Here is a 13,144-nt window from a genome sequence, read left to right on the forward strand (position 1 = left end):
CTTCAAATTCCCTCCTCTCTTTCTACCCCAAATGTGAACTCAGGAACTTCACTACTCCTGGGTGGGCAGGTGGCCAGGAATGGATTTCACAGGATTTAGAACTGGAAGAGACCTTAGAGATCCTCTAATATAGAAAGCCCCTCATGTTAAAGCCCCTTTAACATGTCAGACAACTGAGGCTCAGAGAGGGAAAAAATGACTTGTGTAGTAGATAACCAAACTGGGATTTTAAAATCTAGATTTCCTGATTCCAAAATCAGGACTATTTCCATTACATCATAATTTCCTTGTTCTCCCCAGATAGTTCTTTTAGCTAGAGATCTGGATCCACTGGCTCCTAAAAGGAGCTTCAGGCTAGAGTGGGAGGAAGTCGCTGGGGATTTGGATTAGCAAGGGTCCTCTGCCCCTTCCCCTTCAGTCCCCCTTTTCTATGCTTTTTTCTATCATTACTATTTCTGTCTCCTGATCATATCCCTTCTCTTGTTTCCTTACCTTCTTTCTTTTCTTCTTCCTTTTCCTCCTTCCCTTACTTCCCCTTCCCCTTCCTAACCCAGTTCCTTCCTCTTTCAGTTCTGCTCCCCCAGATCTCCCCCTTTTTTATTCCTGTTGCTATTGCCCGTGTCCAGGCCCCCAACATCTCACATCTGTTCCTTGGGGAGAGGAAACAAGATCTTTCTGGAGGTGAAGGCACGTTGCCTTGTCCCTGGGTGGTTGGCTGGGATCCCGCAGTGATCGCCAAGACCACCAGTGATGGGAGCAGGGGGTTCTCTAGGTAAGAAGTCATCAGTTGTCTGACATTGGCCAAAGATGGAAATTTGTGTCAGAGATTGGCAAGCGAAGTAAGATCCAGGTAATTACAGAATGTGGTTAGGAGCAGGTGTGTGACAAACATTGGCCCAAATGTAAGAAACAGCACTAATTGAATCCATTTATTCAACAAATATTTATTGAACGCTGACTGTAATAATCCCTTACATGTTCACAGTGCTTCACACTTTCTTAAGTGCTTTCAAATCTGTTATTTCATTTGATCCTCAGGACAGCTCAGGGAGAGGGGAAGGGAAGGGAAGGGAAGGCAAGGGAAGGGAAGGGAAGAAAAGGAAAGGGAAGGGAAGGGAAGGGATGGGATGGGATGGGATGATTCTCCCCATTTTTTAGATCAGCAGAGTGAGGCACAGAGGCTGATTTCTCCAAGGTCACAGCTGGTAAGCTTGTAAGGACTTGAGTTGATTAATTGGGGGAGGGGAGGGAAGGGAAGGAGAGGATTCAGACATGTGACAGGTGGATGTGACAGGCTGCGTTAAGTCTCCAAAAGGCAACTGTTAATTGCCTTCACAGCATAGCTGACACTCAGGAGGTGACAATGTAAATCTGTTACTTGGAACAGCAAGAAGCAAACCTAAAAGACTCCGAGGCTCTTAGCCTCAGCTGTAGGGGGAGGGACATGAGCTGTCTCATTTGGGGGGTCCTGGGTCCCAGATCAGGGAACAGCCCCTCAAGACCTCCCTAAAGCCCACAAAGCTTTATTTGTGAATCACCTTCTCAGAGCCATATTGTTGTCCATGGCGGGCCCTCTGGCCACAGATAACAATTTCCTTGTTAGATTTAATCCATAGATCATAGAATATCAGGGATGTCAGAGCTGGGAGGGGTCTTATAATAGAAGGTATCAGATCTGGCAGGGCCCTTAGAACAGGGGGTGCCAGAATTAGGAGGGCCCTTAGAACAGGGGGTACCAGAGCTGGGAGGGATCTTAGAAGAGGGAGTGTCAGCTGGGAGGTGCCTTAAAAGAGGGGATGTGAGAGGTGGGAGGGGCCTTAGAACAGAGAACACAGCTGGAAGAGACTTTATTTTATGTGATTTGACTACAGACAAATGATCTGATTTTCTTTCTTTTCCCCACAACCTCCATTCAAACAAGAAAAACCATGTGGCATTCTTATTTCTGAAATGTTATACAAATTGTCATGCTTCCATGTTCCTTCCACTCAGATAAGTTATTCTACCTTCTTATTTCTTCTCTTCTTCACTGATAGTGGGATCTCCTGATTTCTCAGAATCCCTTTCTGCCCCATGGTCCCATAGTCCCAGTCACTAGTGCTCTTTTTTGGGGTCCCCTTCTATAGAGAAGAGAGGGTTAACTTGGAGTCTAGAAGCCCTGCTTAGATAAATGGGGAAGTTGAGGCGTCTTCTTCTTTCTTCCTGTGTTTGAAAAGGGCTTTTCCTCTGCTGCCAGCTTCAGTTACTAATCTTAATTAGGTTTTCTTTGTGCTGGAAGGTTATGGAAAGGCAGAAAGCATGAAGAGAAACCAAATACCTCTGCGAGAGGAAGGATAGAGTATCTCTGATTAATCCTGGGCCCTTCCTGGGGATCAGGTTTCAGGTTTTTACCATTAGCTACTGTGTGGGTTTGTAAAAGCTTCAGAGCTGGGCATTCAGAGACATTATTTGTGCTACGCCTCGATGGTATTTAGAGATGGAGGACCAGCAGGGAATGAAGTCCTAAGAAGGGCATGATACAGTCAGAGAAATTTCTTATGGGTCCCAAATGAACCAAGCTGGCTGCCTTTAACTGAATCTTTGCTGACTTCTTGCTTAGAAGGCCATCTCTCCTTGGAGGTTGTGAGGTAGAACAATGGAGTTCAGATCCTAAGTCATTTACTTGCTAGCTGTATGACTTCAGGCAAGTCACTTAACCTTTGTGAAGCTGTTTGTTTCTTTCTTTCTTAAAAAAAAAATAATAATAGTTTTGTATTTTTCAAAATACATGCAAAGATAGCTTTCTTTTTCCCCTCAAGAAATATAACATTTTCCAATTCAAAATATAATTCCTTCTTCAGGTGAAACTTGTTTTTAAAAATTTTTATTAATGGCTTTTTATTTTCAAAAATACATGCAAAGATAGTTTGCAACATTCACCCTTGCAAAATCTTGTATTCCAAGTTTTTCTCTCTCCCTCTCCCCACCTTTCCCCTAGACAGCAAATAATTCAATATAGGTTAAACATGTGCAATTCTTCTAAACATATTCCACATTTATCATGTTACACAAGAAAAATCAGATAAAAAATGAGAGAAAAAGCAAGCAAACAACAACCAAAAAGGTGAAAATACATGCTGTGATTCACATTCTATCTCCACAGTCCTTTTTCTGGGTGCAGATGGCTCTCCCCATCACAAGTCTATTGGAATTGGCCCAAATCACCTCATTGTTGAAAAGATCCAAGTCCATCAGAGTTGATCATCATATAATCTTGTTGCTGTGTACAACGTTCTCTTAGTTCTACTCACTTCATTTAGTACCAGTTCCTGTAAATCTCTCCAGGCCTCTCTGAAATCAGTGTGCTGATTGTTTCTTATACAACAATAATATTTCATTACATTCATATATCATAATTTATTCAACCATTCCCTTACTGATGGGCATCCATTCAGTTTCCAGTTCTTTGCCAGTACAAGAAGGGCTGCTGCAAACCAAAGATAGTTTTTAACATTTACCCTCACAAAACCTTATGTTCCAAATTTTTCTCCCTTGTTTTACTACTTATATGACTTGTACATCTTCCCCGATAGGGGGAGGGTTGTTTTTATTTTTTTGTTTGTTTCCCAGTAATGGGAGGAAGCTGTACTGAACCTCTTGTGCCTTCTCAGCTGAGCATTGGAAACTATATTTAGTGCTCAAGAGACCTTAGAAGCCATTGAATCCTATCCCTTCATTTTACGAATGGGGAGACTGAGACTTAGAAGGGTTGAATAAGTTACCCAGGGTCAAAAAAAGTAAGCGTCTCAAACAAAATTCTGACTCAGATCTTCCTGCCTCCACTCACCTGCCTGAAGGGGAACACATATATTTCCAAAATGGTGGGCCAATGTTAACACACAGGGTATAGTTGGGAAAGATAGGAGAGATGAGAAAGATAGGAGAGATAAGTAAGCAGGGAAAGGCGACGTGATGAAGTGGATAGGATGTAGGGACATCTGGGTTCCAGCTGTATTTCTAACACTTGACTAATAACCCACATCCAGGAGTGATAGAGGGACTCTGTGTTCTCAATATTCCTCCACCCCTCTTTGAATAACCAGCGGCCCCTTACATGCCAAATGCCCTTTGGTTCCTGCGCGGTATCCTTCCCTGAGGGTCCAGCTCATCCCCGAGGTGCCAGTATACCTGAGCTCAGGTTCTGTACCTACCTGTGCCCCTCGTCTGAGCCCATCTCCTTTGTCTTTCTGATTATCATCATCCTTTTCATTCCTCCTGTGTGTCCCTCACTCTACAGTTTAATTCAATCCAACTGACATTTGTTAAGCACCATGTAGGGCAATTTCATACCCATTATCTCTTTTAAAGAATCCTAGAAGGTCCAAGATGGAAAAGCCTTTGGAGATCTAATCTGCCTCTCTAATTTGGCAGTGGGAGGAGGCAGAAACCCAGAGAAATTAGGGGACTTGCCCAGAATCACACTGCTAATTAGAAGGCAGGGTCAGTAAAATGCAAGCTGCTTCGAGCTAGGAAAGGTCTGGTTTTTGCTGGTTTTTGTCTGTGTCTCCCCAGTGCCTGGTTCTGTACCTTAAGCAGAGCAGGCTCTTAATCAGTTCTAATTGAACTGAATTGAGCCAAGGGAGGACTGGAACCCAGGGTCTTCTTGATCTTTCGACATAGGCAGGACAAGGCTTATTTCAGAGACCAGGAAACTGAGGCGAGAGAGAATCGTTCTTTTGGCAAATGCGAGTGGTGCTCCCCCTGTGCACAGGCTCTTCTGTGAGGGAGGCAGATGAATAAGACAGAAGGTTTGTTCTCAGGGATGTCTCTCCCCCACCAGACCCCACACAGGAAGAGCTGAATGTGGTCCAGAGGCAGGATGATATGATAGGAGGAACACCTGCTTGGGAGGCAGAAGACCCAGCTTAGTCCTGCTGTTTACTAGTTTAGCTGGGTGACCACGGACAAAATGCTTTACTTTTTTGAGTCTCAGTTTCCTCTTTTGTTAAATGAGGGATTTGGGCTGGATGATCTCAAAGGCCTTTTCTGGCTCTTAATTTTGTAATCAGGAAAGAGTGATTGCCCGGAGGGCAGGTGCGGGCTGGTGCAGGAGGAGTTGTGTGGGGGAGGAAGCAGCTGGATGCTGGATGCCACATTTCCTTGGTGACCCACACGTCCCCAGCCATCTTTCCAGGGCGAGATAATCTCTCTGGAGAAGATGAAAAGAATTCTAATTACATCTTTGAACAATATTTGTTTTGAGAGAAGAAAAACAAACCATATGGTGTGGAAGGAGGGTTTGGGGGCTGCATTAAACGGGGATTTGTTTTCCATTTATATACCCAGGCAGGAGGTGATCTGATTCGGGGGGGGGGATAATTTTGTGTTGGGCTTGGATATAGAAATGATGTGGAAAGGGATTGACAGTACCTACCTCAAGCTGTGCAAGCTTTAGGCCTCCTTTGTTCCCATGTTTGTTCAGAAGCAGAAGAACACCCTGCAGAGGATGTGGCCACTGTGGATTTAGCCACAGCCCAGGTCCTCAGGGGTAGCAAGGGTGTCGGTGGGGAAAAAATAATTGGCTTCTAAGTAATGATGAAGGGAAGTGGGCCCTGAAGGAGAACACCACTGGCTAAAATCTAACTAGACAATGAGGCACCTCCTTGGAGGAGGAAGAGAAGGAGGTAGAGAAGGAGAAGGAGGAGGAGGAGGAAGAGAAGGAGGTAGAGAAGGAGGAGGAGGAGGAGGAGGAAAAGAAACGAAACATGAGGAAGGAGGAGGAGGAGGAGGAGGAAGGAAGAGGAGGAGGAGGAAGAGGAAGGAGGAAGGGGGAGAAAAGAGAAGGAGGAGGAGGAAGGAGGAAGGGGGAGGAAGGAGGAAAAGAAATATGAGGAGGGAGGAGGAGGAGGAGGAAAAGAAACATGACGAGGGAGGAGGAGGAGAAGGAGGAGGAAGAAGAGGAGGAGGAGGAGGAGCAAGAAGAGGAAGAGAAAGAGAAGGAGAAGGAGGAGGAGGAGGAGAAGGAAGAGGAAGAGGAAGAGGAAAAGAAAAATGAGGAGGAGGAGGAAGAGGGAGATCTCCCAACATGAGCAGAACAGGAAGACTTGGGTCCCAGAATCTGCCTCTCATCTTAGGGAAGCCCTTTATATTGTTGTTGGCTCTGTGGGACAGAATCCTAGCTGAACATTGTTTGCTGACAGGTAGTTATTTCCCAGACTATTCCTCAACACGCAGTTCTGCTAGGAACTGACGAGGAGCTGTTTTATCCTATTGCTGACTATTCTGGACAGGCAACTGTTTTCTTGACTTTTCCCTTGTCAGTCATCATTCCTGGACAGGGAACTGAATATTCCTTGACTGGAGTGACTGTTTCCCTACTTGGTGACTGTTCTTGGTAAGGGAACTGTCCCTTGACAGGGGCGGGGGTGTGTGTGTGTGTGTGTGACTGTTCCCTCACTGGTGACTGTCTACTAACAGATGGTTGGTCTCTGAATCCTTTCTCTCTGCAGCCTTGTTCACAGAGACTCCCCATGACATGACAGCCCGGAGTGGTGAGGATGTGGAGATGGCTTGCTCCTTCCGGGGCAGTGGCTCCCCCTCCTACTCCCTGGAGATCCAGTGGTGGTACGTCCGCAATCACAAGGACTGGACAGACAAACAGACGTGGGCATCCAATCAGGTAACTTCTTCCAGTGTCCAACAGCATCCTCCCTCTCATCCTTCCCTGGGGATCTGCCTGCTCCTTCCTGGCTTGGCCTTTATTATTAAATAAACTTCTACTACTCACTTGTGTCACAGGATCATAAGATACAGAATTGAAAAGGATCTCAGAGATAATCTAATCCCAGAGTGTTAAATTCAAATAGAAACAAGGTACACAAGGATCCCTGTGGGTTGCATAACTTAGAGAATCACATATTAACATTATCTATGTTCTATTATATTTTTATTTACTGTTAAATACTTAAAATTTCCCAATTACATTTTAATTAGTTCTTCTGCCAACTGCAGTGTGTTTCCCACCTTTACTGTACTTCCTCCCTCCCATGCCATGGCCCTTTAGGTAGAGATTTGTGTTTTCTCCTCCTCCTTTGTTGTACTGTCATAAACATGCAATACGTCTGTATAGATTGTGAACTCTTTCAGTTCCAAAAGCATGTTCATTTCTCTTGAAATAAACTTAGTTTTCACCTAAATTTTATTGTTATGGCTTCTCGTTGACAAAGCTTCCTTCATCTCTATCTCCCTTGATCTTCATATAGCCCTTTGTTCTGTTATTCCCTACTATCCTTATCCACATAATAATTGGACACCCCTGCTCTGGTCCAACATCCTTATTCTACAGTTAAGGAATCTGAGACTAAAGAATGGAGAAGGAACTTGCAGTAAGAGGTAGATTTGAACCCAGGTTCAATCCACATTTCTCCTTTGTGGAGGTTTGACTTCCAAAGGGGCTGAAGGGAGGCACGTGAAGGGTTCTCTCTGACCACCTTCTTAGGGATTAGTCCTTATGCTCTGTGATCCCAATAATCTTCTATTTTAGAATCAGGAACTTGGGGGGAGGGAATCATCACCAGCCTAGTGGTTCAGAAGTAAATTCAGTAGGTATTGAGCAACTTTGGAGAAAATAACAGAAAAAGAAGACAGCTCCTTCTCTCAAAGAGCTTAATGTCTTTTGGGAGTGGCAAGATATGAAACAATTACAGGAAAGTAGAGAATCCAGTATTAACTGTATCAAAATGCCTTAAAGTATTCTGGTACTCAGGAAGCAGAGAGTTTGATGTGGTTTGTGTTATCCAGAAAGGCTTCTTGGAGGAGGTGGGATGAACTGGACCTTCACAGATGGGTTGGAGGTAAATGGGTGAAGAAGTGAGGGAAGGCTAAATGTAAGGCCAAGAGAAGAATATGAACAGAGCAGCCTAGGGCATTCAGAGGACAGAGACTGATTGCCTGGAACAAAACAGTTATGAAAAACTGATAAATTCACTCAATAAATGCTAAGTTTCTACTGTGTGTACTTTGTTGGGCAGGGACAGCATTCTATGGTTTTATGGTATAGTGAACCCCCAAATAAACACTCCTTACCTATTCTCTTCAACTGATAGAATTACCAAAAGCACTGGAAGTTGAACCACTTGTCCAGTTATACTGACAGTATGTGCATTGACTGACCAGCTTGGGGGGGGCCGATTTTCTTCTCAGTCTCAGGGAAAACACATAAATAACTAATTCACAGTAATTTGTGGATAAGGATGGGACTAACAGAACAAAGGGCTATATGAAGGTCAAGGGAGATAGAGATGAGGGAAGCTTTGTCAACAAGAAATCATGACATAATTTAGGTGAAAACTAAGTTTATTTTAAGAGAAATGAACATGCCTTTCAAACTGAAAGAGTTCACAATCCATGCAGGAAGTATTGCATATGTATGACAGTACAACAAAGGCAGGAGGAGAAAACACAAATCTCTACTTAAAGGGCCATGGCAAGGGAGGGAGAAAGTACAGTAAAGGTGGGAAAAGGACAAAAACCTCTCCAGAAGGGGAGGAGCTGGCCAAAGCAGCATCCTTTTTCATTGGGACCTGTTAGACAATGAAGATATGATGGTCTGCTTATCTACAAGGATCCCAGCTGCACAAGCAATTTCTCAGCCTAGTGTAGACTGACTGGCACCTATCTTAACTCCCAAGGACTCACAGGGAGCCCAGCTTGGGATGCAAACAACACATGTCAGCTGGGGTGAAATTGGGGGCTTCATCCTTTACACATTCAGGCCTCCTGCATGCTTTGTGTTCAGTGTTTCTGGAAAATATGGCAACTCAGAAAGACAAATTCAGAGGACCCCTTAACATTCCTTAACAGCTTCTTGGCAGAAATGGCATTTAAACTGGACTTTAAACAATGGGTTAGAATTCAAAAGTGAAGAGGAAACAGCATAATGAAAGGTATGAAATTGAAAAGAATACAGGGCATATTCAGGGAGCAAAGATCCACTCAGATTGGCTGAATAATAATAGCAGCTAACATTTATATAGCCTTTTAAGGTTTGTAAAGCACTTTACATTTATTATCTCATTTGATCCCCACAGAAACCTTCTGAGGTAGGTGCTATTATTATCCCCATTTTATATATGAGGAAATAGAGCAAGAGAGAAGCGACTCACCTCTGTAGTAAGTACAGAAGAAGGATTCAAACCTCAGGTCTTCTAGCTGGTGTGATGGCCCATACCTGGAATTCCTGCCATCCTAGAGGTTGAGGCTGGTGCTCTTTTGAGCTCAGAAGTTTTAAACTACAACGAGCTAAGCCAATCAGGTGTCTGTACTATGTTTAGCTCTGATATGGTGAGCTTACCATCCTCATCCTCCCACATGTGGAATGGGACAGGTACTACTTACTAGGTAGCCTAAGGTGGACAAGAAAAAAAAACACAACTTAGATTGGAAACAGGGCAGGTTGATCAGTGGCAGGGGCCTGTGAGTACTCTCTATTCTTCCAGTCTGGGTCAGTCTGTAAGAAACAAACAACCAAATAAACTCCCCCCCCCAAAAAAAATAAAATATTTGGTCTTTCTGACTTCAAATCTTGTGTTCTATTCACCATAGCACTTAGCTACCTGTAGGAAGGAAACAGGTATTTATTAAGAGCCTACTGTGCCAGGTACTGTGATAAGTGCTTTACAAATTTTATTTTACTTAAAGCTTGGGAGGTAGATGTATTTATTATACTCATTTTACAATTGGGGAAATGGAGGCAAACAGAAATTAAATAAATTGCCCAAGATCACACATTCAGTGCCTGAGGATGGATTTGAACTCATCTTCCTAATCCAGGCCCAGAGTTCTAGCTACTTCTTCATCTAGCTGTCTCCAGTTACCCGTCCTGTGGTAACCTATAGGGTAGAGAGTAAGGAAGGGAATCTGGAATGCCAGAAGGGAGAATTATTGATCTCCTCTTCAGGGGTTTACCCTTTATGCCTTCTCATTCTTCTTGCCAGTAAAAATCCATGATAAAAAAATCTATCCATACACTTGGGTCCTTCTCTAGGTTCTGATAATAACTTGGGGCTATGAGAGTAGTACTTGAATTGTCGGTGGAACAGACACTTAGTTCTTGGGCCATAGAAAAACAGGCAGTGGATCGACTTTAGTTCATGGATCATAATGGACGAAGTCCATTTCCCTCATTTCATAAGTCCTGAGATCATGCATGTCCTGGATAATGCAGTGAGGAAAGCGTTTTATTGGGTATAAAATGTGACTTAGGATCGATCCGTATTTTGTCAGGTCTGAAATGTGGATCCATAGATAAGAGCTGATAGACATTTGGGAGCCATGTCTTTGTATCTGGGGGCATTGTATTCTGGGGACTGCAGATATGTTTGGAGAATTCAGCCCCTTCTCCCACCTTTGGGACTCCCCACATCACGACCCCAAATTGGGGCTTGGGCGCAAGGCAGGAAATCTTGGTTACTCGTGCTTATGCTGAAAGCCACTGGCCTTGAGGGTCAGGGAATGAGGGATGGAAGGAAAGCAGCTGGCCCAACTTTGCCTAGAGAGTGATTTTTTCAGCTCTGGTCTCTATGTGCTAGGCCTTTAATTCAGCCTCAGGACGAGAGGTAGCTGAGAGAAGTGAGGCTGGCAATGGTATCTAGTTGACTCAGTGCATAGAGTGTAAAACTTTGAGTCAGGAAGACCTGAATTCATATCCTGCCTCAGACACTTAACTAGCCATGTGGCCTTGGACAAACCCCTTAACCTCTTTATGCCTCAGTTTCCTTATCTGTAAAATGGGGACAAAAATAGCACAATTAGGGTATGGATCAAATGAGTCAACATGTGTAAAGAACTTTGCAAACATAAATATAAACCTTAGTTATTCTTATTATAAGTGTAGGAACAGTATCCTAGACTAGGGTAAAAGGACTCAAGGACCTTCCTTTTTTAGGAAGGGTGAAATATAATAGCCTGCATTTTTTACTTTCAAGTTTACAGGAAGTTTTCCTGGCCCTATGAAGTAGGAAGCACCAATGTTATATCCTACATTTCTAGACGAGGAAACTTATGAGATGTTAGCTGATTTACCTATGGTCACAAAATTACTAAGAATAAAAGCTGAGATTTAAATAGGAGAGAGACTTTTTATAATTTTTTTTTTGTATTACGTGATTGCTCTCCTTATATGCAAGAGTAGAGCAATTTCCTCCCACCTCAATTCTTTCCATTTTCCCTCTTTTAATTGTTTGCATTTATTCTATGCTTTCTTCATGTTGTCTCCCTAGTAGACTGTAAGTCCTTGACAGCCAAGGACAGTCTTTTGCTAATTTATATATATATATATCTTAGCACAGTGCCTGACACATAGTAGGCTCTTACTAAATGTTGTTTATTAAATTGATTTGAACTCTTCCAGAACCAACCAAGCAACTCTATTAATTGAGGCCATTTGTGAGGGATAAAGAGCTAGCTTGGTATGTTGGTCTTGACATTCAGACCCAGGGGTTCCCTGCACGGAGCAGTGGAAAGAGGACTGCATTTGGAATAAGAGACCAGAGTTCAAAACCTCTGTGACATTCTTCACTCTCATAAATGATCAGTTGGGTCCCTTCTAGCTCTAAATGTAGGAAATAAGAGTCCATTGTTGCCTTGTGTCTGCAATTTTTCCATTCTTTCTGCCCACCTCTACCCTACTGGACATTGATTTGGGAACATTTTCAACTATATTTCTTTCTTTCCTCTCCTTACCCTCCAACACTGACAACTTCTCATGGGGAATTCTGATAACATCAGCAACAGGATTTGTTGCCCTATCCATATGTTCCTCTAAGTAATCTAGGGCTTATCTTCCCTGTTATCCCTTCCTCCATCTTTTTCCTTCCCCCTTTCCCTTGACCCTGTTCCTCTTTGCTCTCAGCCTCCCTCCCCCCGGGTTGGATACAGAACTAAGATTTCTCTTTTCTTTTCTCTCTCTGCTCACATAGCAATAAGGCCTTGGCCACAGGAAGCAGGAAACTTTGGTATCTCATGCAGATTCATTTTTGTTATGTGAGCTGACCACCCATGGGGGGATGGTAATGCACAGGCTGGGACTGGTATTAGTGGGAGAAATGGTGTCAATGGCAGCCTCCGCCATGAAACTGTGGAGAGACAAAATTGGAGGGGGTTCCCCAACTTGGCCCTGGATCTCGACGTTTCTGAGTAGCACGGTTTTGTGGAGAGAGACGGTCCAAACTCAAATCCCAGCTCTGCTACTCACTGTCTCTATGACCTTAAAGAAGTCATTTTCCTTCTCCCGGAAGGTGGGAGGGCTTCCAGAGCCCATTCCAGCTCCAAATCCCATAATCTTGTGTTACTAATGATCATTAGTAACAGTAATCCCTTATGTTTGTACAGCATTTTCAGCTTCCCAAAGTGCTTTCCCACCAATGATTTCTTGATCCTTGCAGTAGCTGCGTAAGCCAGGCAGTGCAGATGCTCCCTTGCTTCCCTACTCTTCCCACCCTGTCTCACTCCAGTTTTATAGGCAGAGAAAAAGAGGCTCAGGCGATTTGTCTAAGAGGGTTCCTAGTCCAACAGACCTCAGAGGAGTTACAAAAATAACTAAGATATGGTCCTTGCCTTTTAGGAGGTTTTAGTCTCATGGTGGAAGAGAGAAGACTGTGGGCAAGTGTTTTAAGATAATACAGCACAGAATTAATGCTAGAGAGGATCTTGGAAATCATCCAAGCCCAGCCCCCTCATTTTAGACCGATGAGGAAACTGAGGCACACAAGTGAGTTGCCTCTCTTCCTACTGGTAGTAAGTAGCTGAGTCAAAATTCGAACCCAGATCTTGTGACCTCCAATCCAGAATTTTTGCTCCTAGGCTTCTCTCCCTCTCTCTGAGCCTCTTTCCTGTCTGTAAAATCCAGGTAATGATACTTGCATTACTTACCTCCCAGGATGGTTGTGCTACAGAAATGTGTGCCATTAAGCAGATAATGGAATACAAATTAGAGTATAAATTCGTAAGAGGAACATAAAAGGCCGTGTAATCAGAGGTGGGAGAAATCGCCTCCAGCTGGGGAATCAGGGGAAGCTTCATGGAGGGGGTGCCTCTTCCTAACCCTGAATTCACACTGCTTTCTGTGCTTTGTGTTGGAACTTGCGGAGCTAAGCCGCCCCTGTGG

General features: G+C 43.7%; 1 protein-coding gene across 1 annotated transcript in view; it reads left to right on the forward strand.

Annotated features, from left to right (window-relative positions):
* Window positions 1–13,144, forward strand: part of VSTM2L (V-set and transmembrane domain containing 2 like) — a 90,776-nt gene that overhangs the window by 53,637 nt on the left and 23,995 nt on the right. Inside the window, exon 2 of the mRNA XM_003756997.3 lies at window positions 6,489–6,658. Coding sequence (XP_003757045.3) covers window positions 6,489–6,658 — 170 coding nt within the window. The remainder of the gene's footprint in view (window positions 1–6,488; window positions 6,659–13,144) is intronic.

This window comes from Sarcophilus harrisii, chromosome 2, assembly GCF_902635505.1.
Source record: "Sarcophilus harrisii chromosome 2, mSarHar1.11, whole genome shotgun sequence".
NCBI classification, from domain to species: domain Eukaryota; kingdom Metazoa; phylum Chordata; class Mammalia; order Dasyuromorphia; family Dasyuridae; genus Sarcophilus; species Sarcophilus harrisii.